The sequence below is a fragment of the Lynx canadensis genome, chromosome E1, assembly GCF_007474595.2.
Source record: "Lynx canadensis isolate LIC74 chromosome E1, mLynCan4.pri.v2, whole genome shotgun sequence".
In the NCBI taxonomy this organism is placed as follows: Eukaryota; Metazoa; Chordata; class Mammalia; order Carnivora; family Felidae; genus Lynx; species Lynx canadensis.
In genome coordinates, this window is record NC_044316.2 from 42397277 (window position 1) to 42413328 (window position 16052).

The following is a 16052-nucleotide window of genomic DNA, read 5'->3' on the forward strand; positions in this document are numbered from 1 at the left end:
CCGGCGGATTCGCCTCTACTGATTGGGAGAGCCACAGCTAAACTATTTGCATAACCTTGAAAGGGCCATGCTGAGTGGTTGAGGTATAGAAGCAGAAGCTGAAACGAGCCCTCTCATTGGCCTAAATTTCCCCCCTGCGTCCACATCACGGTCAGATTGGGCCCGGAGGTCAGTCGGAAGCCTCCGGCTAGTGGCGAGACCGGGACCTTAGTCCGCGTATTAGGCGCTGCAGGGTGAGTGCCGGATGGCCGGGTGGCTGGGGTGGGGGACCCCAGGGCAGAAGGAGTGGAGGACCAAGGTGGGAGAGTGTCGGCCCCGCCCTGACTCCTCTTGGCTTGCCCATTCTCCGGTCTAGGAGTTGGAAATGTGCGTCTAGAGAGGGACAGCGGCTCTTGGCACCTGCCTCCACCCACCCACCGAGGTCCTATCCGCCCGCCTTGGCCCCCACCCGTGCTGCCCTGGGGTAGGAAAAGGAGTCTCAGCTGCAGCTTCTGACCTCCCGGGGCACCTGACTCGGGTGTAGAGCTTAGTTTTCCCCTCTGGAAAGTGGACCAGTGGCTTACAGAGGTGTGTGCCAGGGTGGACCGTGGAGGTCTGCTCATACGGAAGCTTGTTCTTGTAGAGTCGCTCAAAAGTAGGTCCCCAAGGTTCAGAGGCGCGCGGTATGGGTACCGAGAATGAAAGCCCAGAACCGGACTGCCAGAAACAGTTCCAGGCCGCAGTCAGTGTCATTCAGAACCTGCCTAAGAATGGTGAGGGCGCTGGGACCTGCACTTGGGGGTCAAGAAGATTGGGGTTTGCCTGGGGTTTCCCAGGAGGCTCTGATCCTTGCAGTTTTTGCCGATAAGTCCCTGCCTGGGCTGCCCTGGGGATCTCCTCTGCCTCCTGTCCCAGTCCAGCTGAGTGGGACCCCTCACCATCTCTGTCCGTTCCAAGGGTGGGTGGTTCTCCCCCCACTTCCACTCTCTTGGAGCTGGGGGTGATGCTCTGCCTTCCACTTCCCCACCCCCTGCCCAGGCTCTTACCGCCCCTCCTACGAAGAGATGCTGAGATTCTATAGCTACTACAAGCAAGCTACCATGGGGCCCTGCCTCGTCCCCCGGCCTGGGTTCTGGGACCCAATAGGACGATATAAGTGGTGAGCCCCCTACCCACCGGGCAAACAAGCCTCAGCTGTCAACCAGCCTCTCACAGCGCTCTGCCCCCCAGGGATGCCTGGAACAGCCTGGGCAAGATGAGCAGGGAGGAGGCCATGTCTGCCTACATCACTGAGATGAAGCTGGTGGCACAGAAGGTAGGGAGAGGCTGCAGGCTTCTTTCTGTCCCCAAGGTCCCAGCTAGGTGGCCTATCTTCTACCCTTCCAGGGCTGACCCCCATTAGGTTTCCTGCACATTGACACCCCTGTGGGAATTACTACCTACATGCCATCTCTCTAACCCTGCTTGTCTCTGGTCCCTGACTGGGCACAGGGTGGAGGGGACCCAGTTCAAGTGGGATAGGAGGACAGTGGTAGGAGGGGCAGGCCCCTCTCCAACAGACACCCTGCCCCACAGGTGATCGACACGGTGCCCCTGGGCGAGGTGGCAGAGGACATGTTTGCTTACTTCGAGCCCCTGTACCAGGTGATCCCTGATATGCCGAGGCCCCCGGAAACCTTCCTGAGAAGGGTCACAGGTCAGGCCCCCAGGTTGGGAGCTCCACAAGTGCTGAGTGAACTTTCTTAGGTCCAGGCAGAGGGGGCTGCTCAGGTGGAGGGGGATTTGGGGGTAGAGGGCTCCAGGTGATGTCCCTGTAGACACTCCAACCAGCGCCCCTGATGGAGTGGGTCTCAGGCAGAGCCCATGGCTCATGAGGAGCAGGGGCTGATCTCACTGGGAAGCTCCAGCCTCTTCCCAGCCCCACCTCTGGGTGCCGTGTCTCAGCAGGTTGGAAAGAGCAGGCACTGAATGGAGATGCCAGGGCTGCCCCAGAGCTTCTCTGCCCCCCCAGGGAACCAGCACTCCCAAATCCAGGTCAGTGCCTGGGGGGAGGGACAGACAGCCAAAGCCAGAGGGTGGGTGGGGAGCTTCCAGTGGGGTGGGTAAGGGGAGAAGGCTGGATGGCACACCTCATTCATGCCCACAGACACTGAGACCTCCTGTGCTTGCAAAGGCCAGGGGGCAGGTTCTGGGACTCTGGTTCCAGGACCTCACTTCTGGGACCCATCTATGCCTCCCATGGCAGTATCTCTCGTGTTCCCAGAGCAGGTGCCTTTACTCCTTGAACACCCCCTCGCCTTTTTCCATAGCCCCCGTCTTGTCACCAGTGTCACCTATCCCCTCCCCAGAGTCCCAGCCACCTAGGGACCTGGACTCCGAGGTTTTCTGTGATTCCCTGGAGCAGCTGGAACCTGAGCTGGTGAGACTATCCCTCATTCCCTGCCTTCCCCACCCCACTGTGCCCTGGCTGCCCTACTCCCACCCTTGGATCTTGTGACTCCTCTCAGCAGGTCTGGACAGAGCAGAAGGGAGCCCCTGGAGGAGAGCCTGACACCAGAAACAGCTCCCCGCTCCCCGCAGAGAAAGGTGAGCCCTCGTCTGACCCTTCACCCGCTTCCGCCATTCCCTGTGATTCTGGTGCCCCCAGGCTTTCCCCTGACTGCCCTCTTGGGGCAGAGGTGAAAGTCCAGCACCAGGCACTTGCCAGACAGCCAGACACCAGCCTGGATGGGCAAAGTCCCTGCCCAGCCCCATCTTTGTAGGCCTCCCATTGGGGACTGTCAAAGGACAATGATTTCGGTCCAATCCCCTTCTAGGATTTCCGTACGTGCCGTGTCCCTTAAGGGCACTTTCATAAATATTATCTCCTTTATTCCTCTGAGTAAGCAGCCCTGTGAAGGCAATGACATTTCCCCCTAACTTTCAGGAGACAAAAATGAGGCTCAGAGAAGCTTCTGACTTGGCCAAAGTCACACAGCTGAGTGGCGGTGCTGGGATTCAAACCCCTGGCAGCCCATTACTCAGCCACATGGATGGATTTTATAGAAATCACAGTTGGTACCAGGGATCGCCCTCTATCTACTATTACTTTTGCCCAGACCCGCCCCAGCCTGCCACCACCCTGTCCCTAGCTGAGTTGCCTCCTGAGTCCCCTTCCCTGTGTGTCTGTGCTCTGCAGAGGGCAGCCCGCTGGGGCCCCAGGAATTGGACACGTGGCTGGTGGGGACTGTTCGGGCGCTGCAGGAGAGCATGCGGGATGTCCAGGGTAGACTGCAGAACCTGGAGAGCCTGCCCAGCGTCGTCGAGCAGGTGAGCCGCCCCCAGGGCCCAGGGCAAGATAGAGACAGGACTCCAAGGCTCTCTGTTCTGGGCTCCTCGTGGAGCCACTTCTGTCTTTCGTCCTAACTCCCCACCTGCCCACACCTCTGCCTTCTTCAGAGTGGTGTGGTTCTCGTTGCAGGCAGGGCAGTCGGGGGGACTGAAGTGCTTCCACCCTGGAAGGGAGAATGGGGGAGGCCCTCCTTTCCTGCTCTTGCCGGAATAGAAACTGAACATGAGCACTAATTCCAACAGTTTGGAAGGCCAGGACGTGCCTGCTCTTTGCACTGGGGCTGGGGGGGCCCTGTTGCCAGATTTAGGGTTTGCTCCCAAGTGACTCAGCCCTTGTGCCCCTCCCTCCCTCCCCTCTACTCCTAGATCTGCTTGGCCCTCACACCTCTGCTCCTGAGCTCCTGCAGCATCAGTCGCTGCCACCAGTCTCTGAGCCCCAACTGAGTGCCAAACAAACGCGTACTTCATTACCTCATTTAATCCGCCCAGCCCTAGGAACTAGTTTTGCTTTTCATTTCCCTTTTCCAGAAGAGGAAACCAAGTGTCTGAGAGGCTGGGTAATTCACCTGAGGGCACATAGCCCAGAGGAACCTCACAGAGCTGCTGTGAGGCTTAGATGAGGCAATGTCCACCGCACTTCTCCAATTACTATTATTATTATTCACATCCAGTGACGGAGCTGAGAGCAGCCTCAGGTCTGTCTCCCTCCAAAGCTGGGACTCCCCATTGACGGAGTAGGTCTGTTCTTGAGAAGCCTGGGGTGGTGGGGGCAGGAAACGGCTAAATTGCTGGACGTGGGGGATCACCTGGGTGACCCTGAATCCCCTTGACACAGTGGGTGTCAGCCAGGGTGGCAGGAATTTCCTCAGACCCATCTTTCAACGCCCACCCCCGCAAGGCTTATTTATTTATTTTACTTCTAACTCATTTTATATGCTGAAGATTGTGATTTCCACCCTGAAATAGCTGGTTTTCCATCTCTAAAAATAAGAACATTCCACTACCTAGCCCGAGAGGACAATATTTTAGCACACACTTCGTATCGTCACATCCCCAATCCAAATCGAAATCTCCCCAGCTGTCCCGAAATTGCCTTTTCCAGCTGCTCTGTCTGTCCAGTCCAGGCACATGTGCTGCGTGTGGCTTCTCCGTCCTTTAAGACTCCTTTAATCTAGACCGGTGCTTTCTCCTTGCTACTGGCTTACTGAGACTGGGCCAGTGGTCCAGGAGAAGGTTCCCTTCAGGTCTCTCTGATTACATCCTCCTGGCTCGTTTACATGACCAGATTATGTCACATGTGATGTTCTGCACATCAGGGGACACATATCTGGATGTCCCACAGTTAATGATTCTAGCACGGACCACTGGCGTGGATGAAGGAGGAGTGCCGGTCCGATCTCACTACTGTTAAGTCGTGTTTTCCTCTTGCCAGCCAGGGCATGTCCTGCTCCCCGTGACCCCATTTGCCACGTGATTTTTGACAATTAATGGATAAGCCCTGCCTGGATCAATAATTTATTTGGAAAAAAGAAACGTTGACTTTTAAATTCTCTTATTCTTTTAACATTTATTAGGGTGACACTTTACTGTAGAGTTTCATCTAGGATTTCCCTGAAGTACAGTGCCTTATGGAAAGGCAGAATGAGTGCTTAATTCATTCTCTTTAATTACCTATCTTAAAGTAAGGAGTTGATTGAACAGCCACCTCAACAGTGACAAATTTCCAACTTTCTCTTTGAGTATCATTATGGACTAATGGATTTTAAAGATTCAGTCTCTCAATCAACTGAAATTATTCTTTGTGATGCTTAGACTGGCACAATTTTGGTCAATGGAGACCCTTTCAAGCGGGGTCCTATGTTCTTATAACATGACCTCATTAATCTTTAAAAGTTTCCTTGTTTTCTGGTACAAAATGTCCCACATTCACCTCTGCCTTCCCTGCTCGGGACCTGGAATTCGCCACTTCTCCAAGGAGCCCTGGCTCCTTTTAGCAGAGAATGAGATTTAGAAGCTAAACTCTGAGCACCATTTGAAATATATGGCACATCCTTTATAATATTGGGTGTTCAGGCCACACCAACGGGGCCACGGCTTTGTGGCCCAGTAGAAACAGCCTAGAAGCCATTCTCTCCACCGCGCAGCCCCTACAGGCCCCTTGGCACCTGGGATTGCCCTCAGAGGAGGATGCGGGAGGGCACTGGAGGTCAGCTGTCAGGGACACACTGGGAACCCCCGGAGCCTTTCCTTTCTAGTGGTGCAGATTCAGGGGTAGGGCCTTCCCTCTCTCAGTTCTTGTGATCTTAGGGAGGCACAACTCCCACTTAGCTCGGGAAGCAGGTTCCTAAGGAATTGCCCGGTCTGTGCCGAAGCCTGGGCCGGCCCCTGACTCCCTCCCTCTCGGCAGCAGAGGACCCCGCCCGGTGCCCGGCCATGGCCCCTCAGGCTCTCGGGTCCCACGCTGCTCTTCTTCCTCCTGTGGCCCTTCATCGTCCAGTGGCTCTTCCGACAGTTTCGGACCCAGAAGAGGTGACTCTCAGTGGAGGGGTCTCTGTAGCCAACTGAGGTGGCTATGAGCCCCCTGTCCTGCTGTGCCCTGAGCCTTCCTAGGGTTTAGGAGAACAGCATTAACTCTGTGTTCCCACCATTCAGTGTTTGCCTCTGCACCGCTCCCTTATCGGGGGGCCATTTAAGAGCCCATCCTTCCCCGCGGCTTCACATGAACACCTTCTCCTCTCCCGCCCAAACACCCAGGCTCCCTGGTGAGGGTGCAGTAGTGGTGCACGTCCCGGGTTCTGAGTTGGCCGTGACTCGGGGGCGGGGCTGCCGGGTCTCAGCCTCCGCCCTCCCCACCCTCTGGGTCACCTGACTCTTCTCCCACCCCAGTCTCTCCCGGTGGAGGCCCAGCTCTTGGGCAAGTTGGGACTTGGGCCGGGGCCTGGAAGAATGATTGGCTGAGAGGCTGCGGGAGGAAGGCCAGGAGGCCCGGCCGAGTTGGGGGCAGGGGAGTGAGCTCCGTTTTGCTGGTCTCCCTCCCCCTGCACATACACACTCAGGACGTCTTCACGGAAGACTCACAAATGTTTCACTAAATAAAATAAGACCTTGATCTTCTGCCTTCTGGGTCCCCACGGAGTGAGGCGGGAAGCCGGGTCCGGGCGCGCAAGGCACAAGTCTTCCCTGCCCCACCCCCAGTACCCCCGAGGACGGTCCCGAGAGGCCGGTGGCTTTCTCTCCTCCCGGGGCAGGAGAGGGGAGCATTGGGGCCCTGGGCCCGAAGGGGGCGGGGCGGCCGAGGGAGGGGAGCGGCGCCTATCGCCGCCAAGGCCGGGGGGTGGGGCCATGTCGCGACCTTCCCCCCGCCCCCGCCCCGTCGGAGGGGGGCGTCTGGCGAGCTGGGGGGTGGTGGGTGGAGAGGAAGCCGGCGCCGGGACCGATGGGCGGCTGCTCGCTGCCCTGTGCGCGGGCCGCAGCGAAGGGGCTTCGGGTCCCCGGCCCCGGAAGTGCCCACCGCCCGCTTCCCCCTCCTTAGCTGCTCGTTCCCGGTGTCCCCGCCCGTGACCTCCGCGCTCGGGCTTTCCCAGGGAACTTTCTGGAAGGCCAAGACCCAGCGGGAGCCTAGTCCCCGCCCCACCCTGAGGAGTGGGGGCGGGGCCGCTCGTTGGGAGCCCCCGTCGGGGTGGGCAGAGCGCCCGCGTGGGCACAGAGCTCCGGGTGACGCCCGCTGCTCGGGCCCCGAACTTATTTTTCTCATCGCCGGGCGGCCTTGGCCTCCTTCTGGTCTCCGACAGCCCTGTCGCCCCCGCCCCCACCCCGTGGGGCCGCCCTGGCTCTAGCAGTGTCCTGTATTCGGTGGCGAATCCGCCACCCCGAGCGCCTCCTAGTGTTGGCCCCTGACAGGCCACTGGCCAGGGTCCCCATCTGCAGAGGGCCACAGTTGCCACCGCCTGGGCCCCAGGACCTTCCTACCCTGGGTGAGGAAGAGGTAGTTCTGAAGTCTCCTTCTTGGAGACCCTTAAATTCCTAGGTTCCCTGTATCAACCCCTGGCCTTGACCACTGCCCAAGGTTGGGTATCATTCGACCCACTGGTAGCCTCAGTCACTCTTTGACTGTCAGTCTTTCTTCCAAGGTGGGGAGGGTGTCCCTCAAAACAGACACAGGGGCCCTGCTGCTCCGCGGTCCAGTCCAGATTCGCAAGCAGAGGTTGAATAAACCCTTGTGTGAAGGATGGACAACAGCAGGGTAGTGGGAGAAGGAGCAAAGTGGTGCTGGGGATGCAGGCATGGGCACACAACTAGCTGTGTGACTTGGGCAAGATTCTTAACTGCTCTGAACCTGGGCTGCCTTCTTTGTAAAATAAGGATGAAGATCTCTTCATCATAAGGCAGTCCTAGAGTTTAAATGACCAAGACATGTAAAGTGGTTGGCGATGGGTTAAAACTCCGTTAACATCAAGGTGCCTGGCCTCTTGTTTGACAGAATTCTAGAATCCCACAACCTATCCATCTGCCCACCCCTCCCCACATATGACAAATGAGCCCTGCCCAGTAAACTGAGGCTGGCTGGGCTCAGCTATACCTTTCAATCCCCCTGAATGAGAGTACCCAGGACTCCTCTGGAGTCTGAAATTTTAACAATACAAAGGTCTCTGACTCCCATTCAAGTTCTCTGCAAAACCCCTTTTCTCAGGGAGCTCTCAGTGTGGGGGGCAGCTCTTGCTTACAGGGAGCCCTGCAGGACTGATTAAGGAGCACAAAGAAGGCCATGCTTTTCAGATGCACCTGAATTCTTGGAAGCTCAGGGGCTTGTGTGGGCAATTTCAAAACATTTGGTTGTGCCCCAGAGGCAGTCTTCCTTGCCTGTCCCTTGGGGCATACCCATCACCACCTCCCCACGGAACCACTGAGTTCCCAGACAAGTCCTTTCTTCGGACCCGATGCTTGCTCTTTATAAAATGTTCTTCTTCACGCTACTAGGCCTGAAAACGCTTCATAGTTCAGAGAAAGCCAAGAAGACACCTCCCCCACGCATCCTGTCCATAATTCCCAACTTCTGAGCAGCTTGGCTCAAAAGATCCTACCAGGATTTTCTTCACTTGCCATTTTGGCTCACTGTGGTTTAATGGTTTCTCTACACTGTCCATGAGCAGCAGAGATGACATTTCATTCATCATAGTTTCTCCTAACAAGTGTTTGCTAAATGAAGAAATGAGGGCCTTAGACTGAAGCTGTTGGAAATGGAAATGGAAAATGGGGGTCACAGAGACCTTCGTTCTAGCAAGAAGTGCCCCTTAGTTGTCATGTAACCTTGGACAAGTCACTTCATTTCTCTGAGTCCTAGAGACTTCTTACCTCTAAAACGGAGACAATCATCCTTACCCTAACTCATTGGTCTGTGGTGGGGTCAAGTGGTTCTGTGTGCAAAAGCAATGTTATATGTCAAACGTAAGACACTAGTATTAAGGAAGAAATAATAAGAATAGGTCACTGGGTGTGTGTCAAGAGGGAGATGCTGTGATTACGCTGACATTTTAGGCCTAAACGATTAGAGCGGCGAGTTTGGGCTACTCCAGGGCCCTGTCCTCTGGGCCGGAGCCTGGAATCTGGAGAATTTTCTCGAGACTGTGTCACCCTCCCTCCCCCATGAATCTACCCCAGTCCTGGGCCAGAATCCCCCTGTCCCCATTTCCGGGCAAGACCTCCTCCTTGGGGAAGACTCCGGCTCTGTTTCCTCCCAGTGCTGCCCAGCGCCCACTGATGAGGAAGGGCCTCTGTGGATGGTACCCCTTCTCTCTCGGGTAGCCAGGGTTGATTATTTAAACTCAGGATTAATTTTGAGCTCTGTCCCTCCCCCGCAATCGAGGTCCACCAACTGGCCCGACTGCCTTGTCAGGCCTCAGGAAATGTTCCCGGTCGGCTCGGAAGTGAAGAGATCAAGTCGGCCCCAGGAGGCCATTTTTGTTTGACAGAAGCCAAGGCTGAGGCCCGGGGGCTAGGCCTTCCCGCCCCGGGATCTCCCCGGAGCCTTGGATGCACTCCCCGCGCTTCCCGGAGCCCCGCCCAGAAGAGAGGCTCGGTCACGGCCCACCATTTTGCATTGGTCCTGGACGGCGGGGGCCCCGAAAGACCAGACCTGGACTGGGACTCGGCCACTTTCGCCAAGCGTCCCAAAACCAGTCCCAGGGTGGAAGTCACCCGGGACTCGAACCTGCCTTCTCATCCTCCGAGGCCTAGTCCGAGGTTGCTGCACTAATGCAGTCACACTGTCCCTTTAAGACGGCACTTTTTATTCTTCATTTGTTTACTTCTTCATACGCTTTTCGTTTTTTTACAATGTGTTCACAGTATCCTTCCGCAAATGTCAGTCCCAGGCACTAACCACACGCACCTTGAAGCCATTCCTGTAATCTTAAGAATCAAGAGTTATTAGTTGTAGGCCAATATCTCTCTTTATAGAATTTAATCCTCTTTTACACTTTAGGGACTACTTTTTAGGAATATACCATTTTTGCTTTAACTAACAAATGTTTATGACCTTCAGAACCCTTCCGCTGAGGACAGAATATGATAATAGCCTCTAAAACTCACCTTTTCATAAAAATATTCTGTGTAGGCCCTCAGAGGCTATCGAATCTTCTCGTATTCCTGAAGCAGAATGGTATGGTCCAAAGCCCGCCCCATCTTCTCTGTGATTGGCTTTCCTTCTTTGGCGAGACTTGTGACTCCTGACCAATGGTCACTCACGTTTCTCTAGCGAGGGATGTGCGATAGAAGGAGGCGGCCTGGAAATCGCCCCCTACGCGTTCTGGGATTGGCTACGTCGCACGGCGCGCGAGGACGGCGGGCCTGAAGGATGAGAACTACGACTCCCAGCTTCCTGAGATGGGGACTCCGTTACGCATGCGCATGGGAGGGGCGGCCAGGCTTCTATATAAAAGGGGCGCAGAGGGCTGGGAGGCAGCAGTTGGAAGTTGGCAGGTGGAGAGGCAGGTTGGGAGGGGGAGTCGGGGGAGGAGGCGGAAGAGTTGCTGTCGGAAGGGGGAGGAGGGAGGGAGGAAAAGAGGAGGAGGCGGTGGAGATCTGAGCTGAACCGAGCATCGAGCCAAAGGGGAGATGAGTTTGTCTGTCCTCGGCTGAGGCTCCGGCCGGGCCTAGGGAACTGGGAGCTCGGGTTGGAGCGACACCCGTGGAAGTGGGAGGAGGTGGCTCTGGGACTTTAACCCCTTGTGGGCTCTGCGGCAGGGGATTTAACCCTTTGTGGATTCGGCCCCTCGGAGGCAGCGTCATCGGGTAGTTTTAACCCCTTCGGGGCTGGGTTTAACCCGTTGGACTTAACCTCATCTCCTTGGCCACCAACTCCTCGATCGTGGGGGCGCTCTGCGGGGAGGTTTGAGGTCCACCCCCTTTGCACATTACGTACTGTTACTGCTGCTGCACCCCCCCGGACCCGCTTAGCTGGCCGCGTTGTGGGCACTTAACCCTTTATTGACTTGAGCTCTCCCAAGTTGCAATTGGAGTTTGTTGACAGAAGGACTGGCTAAAGGCGTCACTGCAGGAATTACAGACCGAAGAGGACTCTGCTGGACGTTTTTTAAAAGAAAAGAAAAGCCTCTTTTTTCCTTAAGGACTTACAGCCAAAATTTTTCAAACTTCGAGAAGAGGACTCTATTAGCCATGGCCGAGCCACTCTTGTCAGAATACCAGCACCAGCCTCAAACTAGCAACTGTACAGGTGCTGTTGCTGTTCTTGAAGAGCGGAACCCCGATCGCCCCCCAGGCGCGGAGGAGCGGGTGCCCGAGGAGGACAGTAGGTGGCAATCGAGAGCGTCCCCCCAGTCGGGTGGCCGTCCGGGGCAGGAGGGGGAAGGGAGCTTGGAGCCCCAGCCGCCTCCCCTGCAGACCCCGGTCCGTCCAGAAGCTAACTGCCCGGAGGCAAGCGAGAAGGGCCAGAATAGGGATGATTTGTCCGCTGGCGGAGCCCCCCTGCCGGCAGCCGGGGGAGAACCGAGGCCCGAGGCCGAGCCGCTCGCACAGCCCTGTCACGACTCCGAGGCCAACAAGTTGGGGGCTCCTGCTGCAGGGGGCGAGGAGGCGTGGGGACAGCAGCAGAGGCAACTGGGCAAGAAAAAACATAGGAGACGCCCCTCCAAGAAGAAGCGGCATTGGAAACCGTACTACAAGCTGACCTGGGAGGAGAAGAAAAAGTTCGACGAGAAACAGAGCCTGCGAGCCTCAAGGATTCGAGCTGAGATGTTCGCCAAGGGCCAGCCTGTCGCACCCTATAACACCACGCAGTTTCTCATGGATGATCACGACCAGGAGGAGCCGGATCTCAAAACCGGTCTCTATCCCAAGCGGGCCGCTGCCAAATCCGACGACACCAGCGATGAGGACTTCATGGAAGAAGCGGGCGAGGAGGATGGGGGAAGCGACGGGATGGGAGGAGATGGCAGCGAGTTTCTGCAGCGGGACTTCTCGGAGACGTACGAGCGGTACCACGCGGAGAGTCTGCAGAACATGAGCAAGCAGGAGCTCATCAAGGAGTACCTGGAGCTGGAGAAGTGCCTCTCGCGCATGGAGGACGAGAATAACCGGCTGCGGCTGGAAAGCAAGCGGCTGGGAGGCGACGACGCGCGTGTGCGGGAGCTGGAGCTGGAGCTGGACCGGCTGCGCGCCGAGAACCTCCAGCTGCTGTCGGAGAACGAACTGCACCGGCAGCAGGAGCGAGCGCCTCTGTCCAAGTTTGGAGACTAGACTGAAACTTTTGGGGGGGAGGGGGCAAAGGGGACTTTTTACAGTGATGGAATGTAACATTATACACATGTGTATATACGACAGCGGACCTTTTTATGACACATAATCAGAAGAGAAAATCCCCCCGGCTTTGGTTGGTTTGGTAAATTTAGCTATGATGTAGCTTGCGTGCTTTTTTCCTGTTCTTTAATTATGTGAAACTGAAGGGTTGCTTTTCTTGTTTTCCTTTTTAGTTAGGGTTTTTTTTTTTTTTTTTTTTTAATGTGTAAGTAACTTGACCAAGTTATGATGCATTTTTCTGTTAAAAATCCCCTCCTTAAACGGAGCTATAAGGTGGCCAAATCTGAGAACCATTAAATTCATTCTAGTTATAATAAATTTAATATTTGTAAATGTAACAGTTTCAGTGTGATTTCTAGAGCTAATTCAAATAGTGCTGGCTTATTTTAAGTGCATTGTGTGTGTGGGGGGGGGTAAAGAAATCATTAGTCAGTTTGCAGAAAAAAATCTTTAATGGGACAGTTTTCAATTTGCTGATTTTTCCCTTGAATGGGTTTTAGTGTGCTACAAAATACAGTTCAGGCAAAATATAAAGATTTAATTACCTTCAATACTTAAGTGTGCTTGCTTAGTGCCTTGGTTTTAATTTTTTGATGCTGGAGAAATAATCCAGTGGCGGGTGCTTGGGGAGCAGAAAGTGGCTACAGTCAGAAGCTTAGAATTTAATTCTGCTTCTCAACAGCCAACCTAATTTGGTAGTTTGTTAGGTTAGACAAAGGACAGTCTCATTTCATTCCTACAAATAGGTTTTTAGTAATCCCTTCACCTCCCCAATACGGCTTGAAGAAGCTCCTGCATGTCTGAAAGAAGCTCTTGGTAAACCCCTTGCTTTTTTAGTGCAAGCAATGGTTGAATAAACTTGTGTGGCAGCTCTTTGTTAAGATGTTTAGAGGTAGGGAATATTGGATTTATAGAGGAAATGGCTGTTTGGGGCATTCCAAGGACTTACCCTAATTATCTAATACTTAGGTGCTCCCTATACTAAAAAAAGGAACAGGAGCTGTCCACCTTTTCATGAGGGTCAAGCCAAAATTAGAAATGCCCCCTCACTGCAAATGAAATGTAAAGCTTCTGGTTCGGGAGCTAAATTAAGTCCTTATGGGCCGAGTGGGAACCCTGCACATTCCTTGTGCAGTCGCTATCCTCAATCTCCTAATAGCTGCTTAGGTTCTGGAGTAGTTCTGTTCTTGAAAATGCAAGGAGGCCCTCAGAATTAATTTCTGCCCCCAAATCAAAATAGTAAGAAATGATGATTGTTGGCAATCTCTCTTTTGCTATCCTGGCCACCATTCCCTTGCAGTGTATTCAGTAAACTTCCAGCTCCTTAAAAACAACAAAAAAGAAATTACGATTGTTCCTTCCTGTCATCATGGTTAATCCAACCCATCTCCACCTGGCTGTGTCAGTGTTTTCCTACAGCAGATGCATTGCTCAAATCATTAGCACAGGGGTTCCTTAACGTGGGGCCTTAGAAACCATAGGGGGTCTTGGGATACATGAACCCCATGAGTTTCTATGTAGACTTGTGTCATATGTACATTATTCTGGGGAGACAGTCAAGAGAATCAGGAGATTGTTAAACTTCTTGAAGGTTAAGAACCTCTACAGGGAAAAGGGGACCCCCCCCCCCCCCCCCGCCAAACTCCCACTGGAAAGCTTGCTTTTGTAGCTAAATGGAATGGTGGAAGTGGTAGGAACTTCTAAGAGTGAAACGCACCTTATGATGCATGAGCATTCACAAATCAGTAAATCAAGGGAAATTAATGCTGGTCAAGAACTGACTCAGGGCCTTCAAAGCTGGACTAAGCTGGCCCTATTCTGGCAGATGGTCCACTGAAGACAATGTATGATCAGTTTTTCCTTTGGCCTAAAATTACATTAAATGTCTATTTTGAAATAGTTTTCTTCGTGTTTTTAATTTTCCTTCTGCTATGACGTCATGCAGTAGTCCCAGAAACCTGGCTGGCTGCTTGGTGGAAAGGCAGCAACACTGCCCTCTGGCTTTATAGTGCAGAGAAGCCTCATTTTGACTGCACTGTAGGATGCAGCAGTGATAACCTCCGATTGTAGAACTTGTTATGAAGATGAATGGATTTAAGTTTAATGATCTTGTTTCCCCTACTGTTTGTCTTGGAAAGACTCTGTAAATACATTTACCGTCAGAAAAACAACAACTATGTTTTACTCTTAGGAGACAAATTAAGTCCAGTCTTTAAAAATACACAGTTTTAAGTAACTCACAAAGTACTTTCATTTACCTGGAGATATGCCACTTTCCAAATTTTGCTTCCAAGGCACTTTATAAAATGTATTACATTATGTTCTTAGAGTGATGAGGTTTGCGGGAAATTTCAGTTTTCTATCAACACTTTCTACACTGAAACACTTGACTAGCATACTGCTCTCAGGATAAAGAAAAGACTCTGAATTACTTATTATAAAAGGGGGCTGTGCTGACAAATGGTCCTCAAGTCATTTGAGGATCTCTAGTCTTTCACTAAAGTCCTCTCTTCCAAACATTTCAACTGAGCTGCTTAAAAGACCAGGCTTACACACTGGCAATTTCAGTTTGTTCCCTTTCTCATAGGGGGCCTGGGTATCCAGCCAGGACAAAGTGCTTCCCCAACTTTGAGAGAGCTGGCTGGAAAGCTTAATCCTCCTCTAAGGAAAACTTTTGGGGGGCTAGCCTATAATACAAAGTGGCCTTCAGGAGACAGGGCCCTTTAGATATCATTTTTTTGGGGAGAGAAAACCAGGGAGGTTCAGATTGGTTTAATTCAGAAAAATATACCAGGTATCTCTAAAGAAAGAAAACATAAAAATTAGACTAGCTTAAAAGGAGTCAAAAAACCAGGGTCCTAGTCATATCTTTAACATATACTGGTAGTGCAACCCTGGACAAAACTCTCTTAAACTCTGAGTCTCATTCTTCATCAGCAAAATGGGCCTGTGCCTACTTTACAAAACTGCTATCAGGATTAAAGGATGAAAACATGTTATACTAAAGTAAGCTAACATTGATATTCTTTTATTTCTTTCTTTCCTTTTTTTTCCCAGTAATCTCTATGCCCAGTGTGGGGCTCGAACCCACAACCCCGAGATCAAGAGTCACATGCTCCACTGACTGAGCCAGCCCCTTGTTTCTTTTTAAGACCAGAGCAGTTGCCCATTTGATCAGTATTTTAATTTTCACTTCATCTAGAGTAAAATTAAAATCCTTTGGGAAAATGTAAATAAATATGACCCTAATCACTTCAAAAGTTAGAGGGGAAAAAAAAATCAAAGAGGGAATCCATAGAAATTAAAAAAACCAAAAACCAAAAAACAACAACAAAAAATCCCACAACCACAAGCAAATAGTTTACCTTCAGAAAATCAAGAGCTGGCTATATTTAGTCAAACATTAGGTAATGCACCACAGAATTCTCCCTGGCCACTTACACCCAGAACAGCTGGCAACAAATATTCACAACATTGTGATAGCAAAGTTAGCTAGAGCTGAGATAGTACTTGTATTAAGTACACTTGAGTTTGTGAGGTTTGTTTTTGAAATTATTTTTTCAAATTTGATAACATTGGAATAAAATACCACTTTACTATTCTTGCTCACACCAAGTATAAATGGTTGATGCTAGAAATGAAAAATAATTTTTAAAAGAAAGATGATGTCAAATTCAGGCCCTGAACAGTCGGGTGGGCTGACCAAAAGGTAATCGTCATACTTTGCAAATGGGACAGAATATACAGTCTAGGTGGCAAAGATTCCATTTGAGCCAATGGTCTTTGAATACTGGAAAGTTTACAACCTCATTCCACTTCTTGTTGAAAAAAACAAAGGCTGAGTTTAAACAGATCAATAATTGAGCCCTCACAATTCCTCCTGAATAAACTTTTTCTTGGGGTTTACTCAGAGGTGGTTCAATTATGAC

At 52.2% G+C, this 16052-nt stretch overlaps 2 protein-coding genes across 13 annotated transcripts; both read left to right on the plus strand.

Annotated features, from left to right (window-relative positions):
- Positions 1-156: 156 nt before the first annotated feature.
- ACBD4 (acyl-CoA binding domain containing 4) lies at positions 157-6425 on the plus strand. 12 transcript variants are annotated; one of them, XM_030295959.1, is made up of 10 exons: positions 157-233; positions 356-752; positions 1018-1138; positions 1210-1294; positions 1555-1675; positions 1924-2013; positions 2289-2398; positions 2487-2565; positions 3158-3288; positions 5717-6425. In XM_030295959.1, exons 2-10 carry the CDS (start codon positions 665-667, stop codon positions 5840-5842), a joined length of 951 nt encoding a protein of 316 aa, XP_030151819.1. In that variant the 5' UTR covers positions 157-233; positions 356-664; the 3' UTR covers positions 5843-6425. The 12 variants fall into 12 exon arrangements, with proteins under 12 accessions (XP_030151819.1, XP_030151822.1, XP_032447005.1 ...); XM_030295962.1 differs by having other exon boundaries at positions 5720-6425; XM_032591114.1 differs by having other exon boundaries at positions 1927-2013.
- A 3850-nt stretch (positions 6426-10275) lies between these two features.
- On the plus strand, positions 10276-12461 carry HEXIM1 (HEXIM P-TEFb complex subunit 1). The gene has a single exon (XM_030295259.2). The coding sequence runs from the start codon at positions 10984-10986 to the stop codon at positions 12061-12063; it is 1080 nt and encodes a 359-aa protein (XP_030151119.1). The 5' UTR covers positions 10276-10983; the 3' UTR covers positions 12064-12461.
- The last annotated feature ends 3591 nt before the right edge of the window (positions 12462-16052 follow it).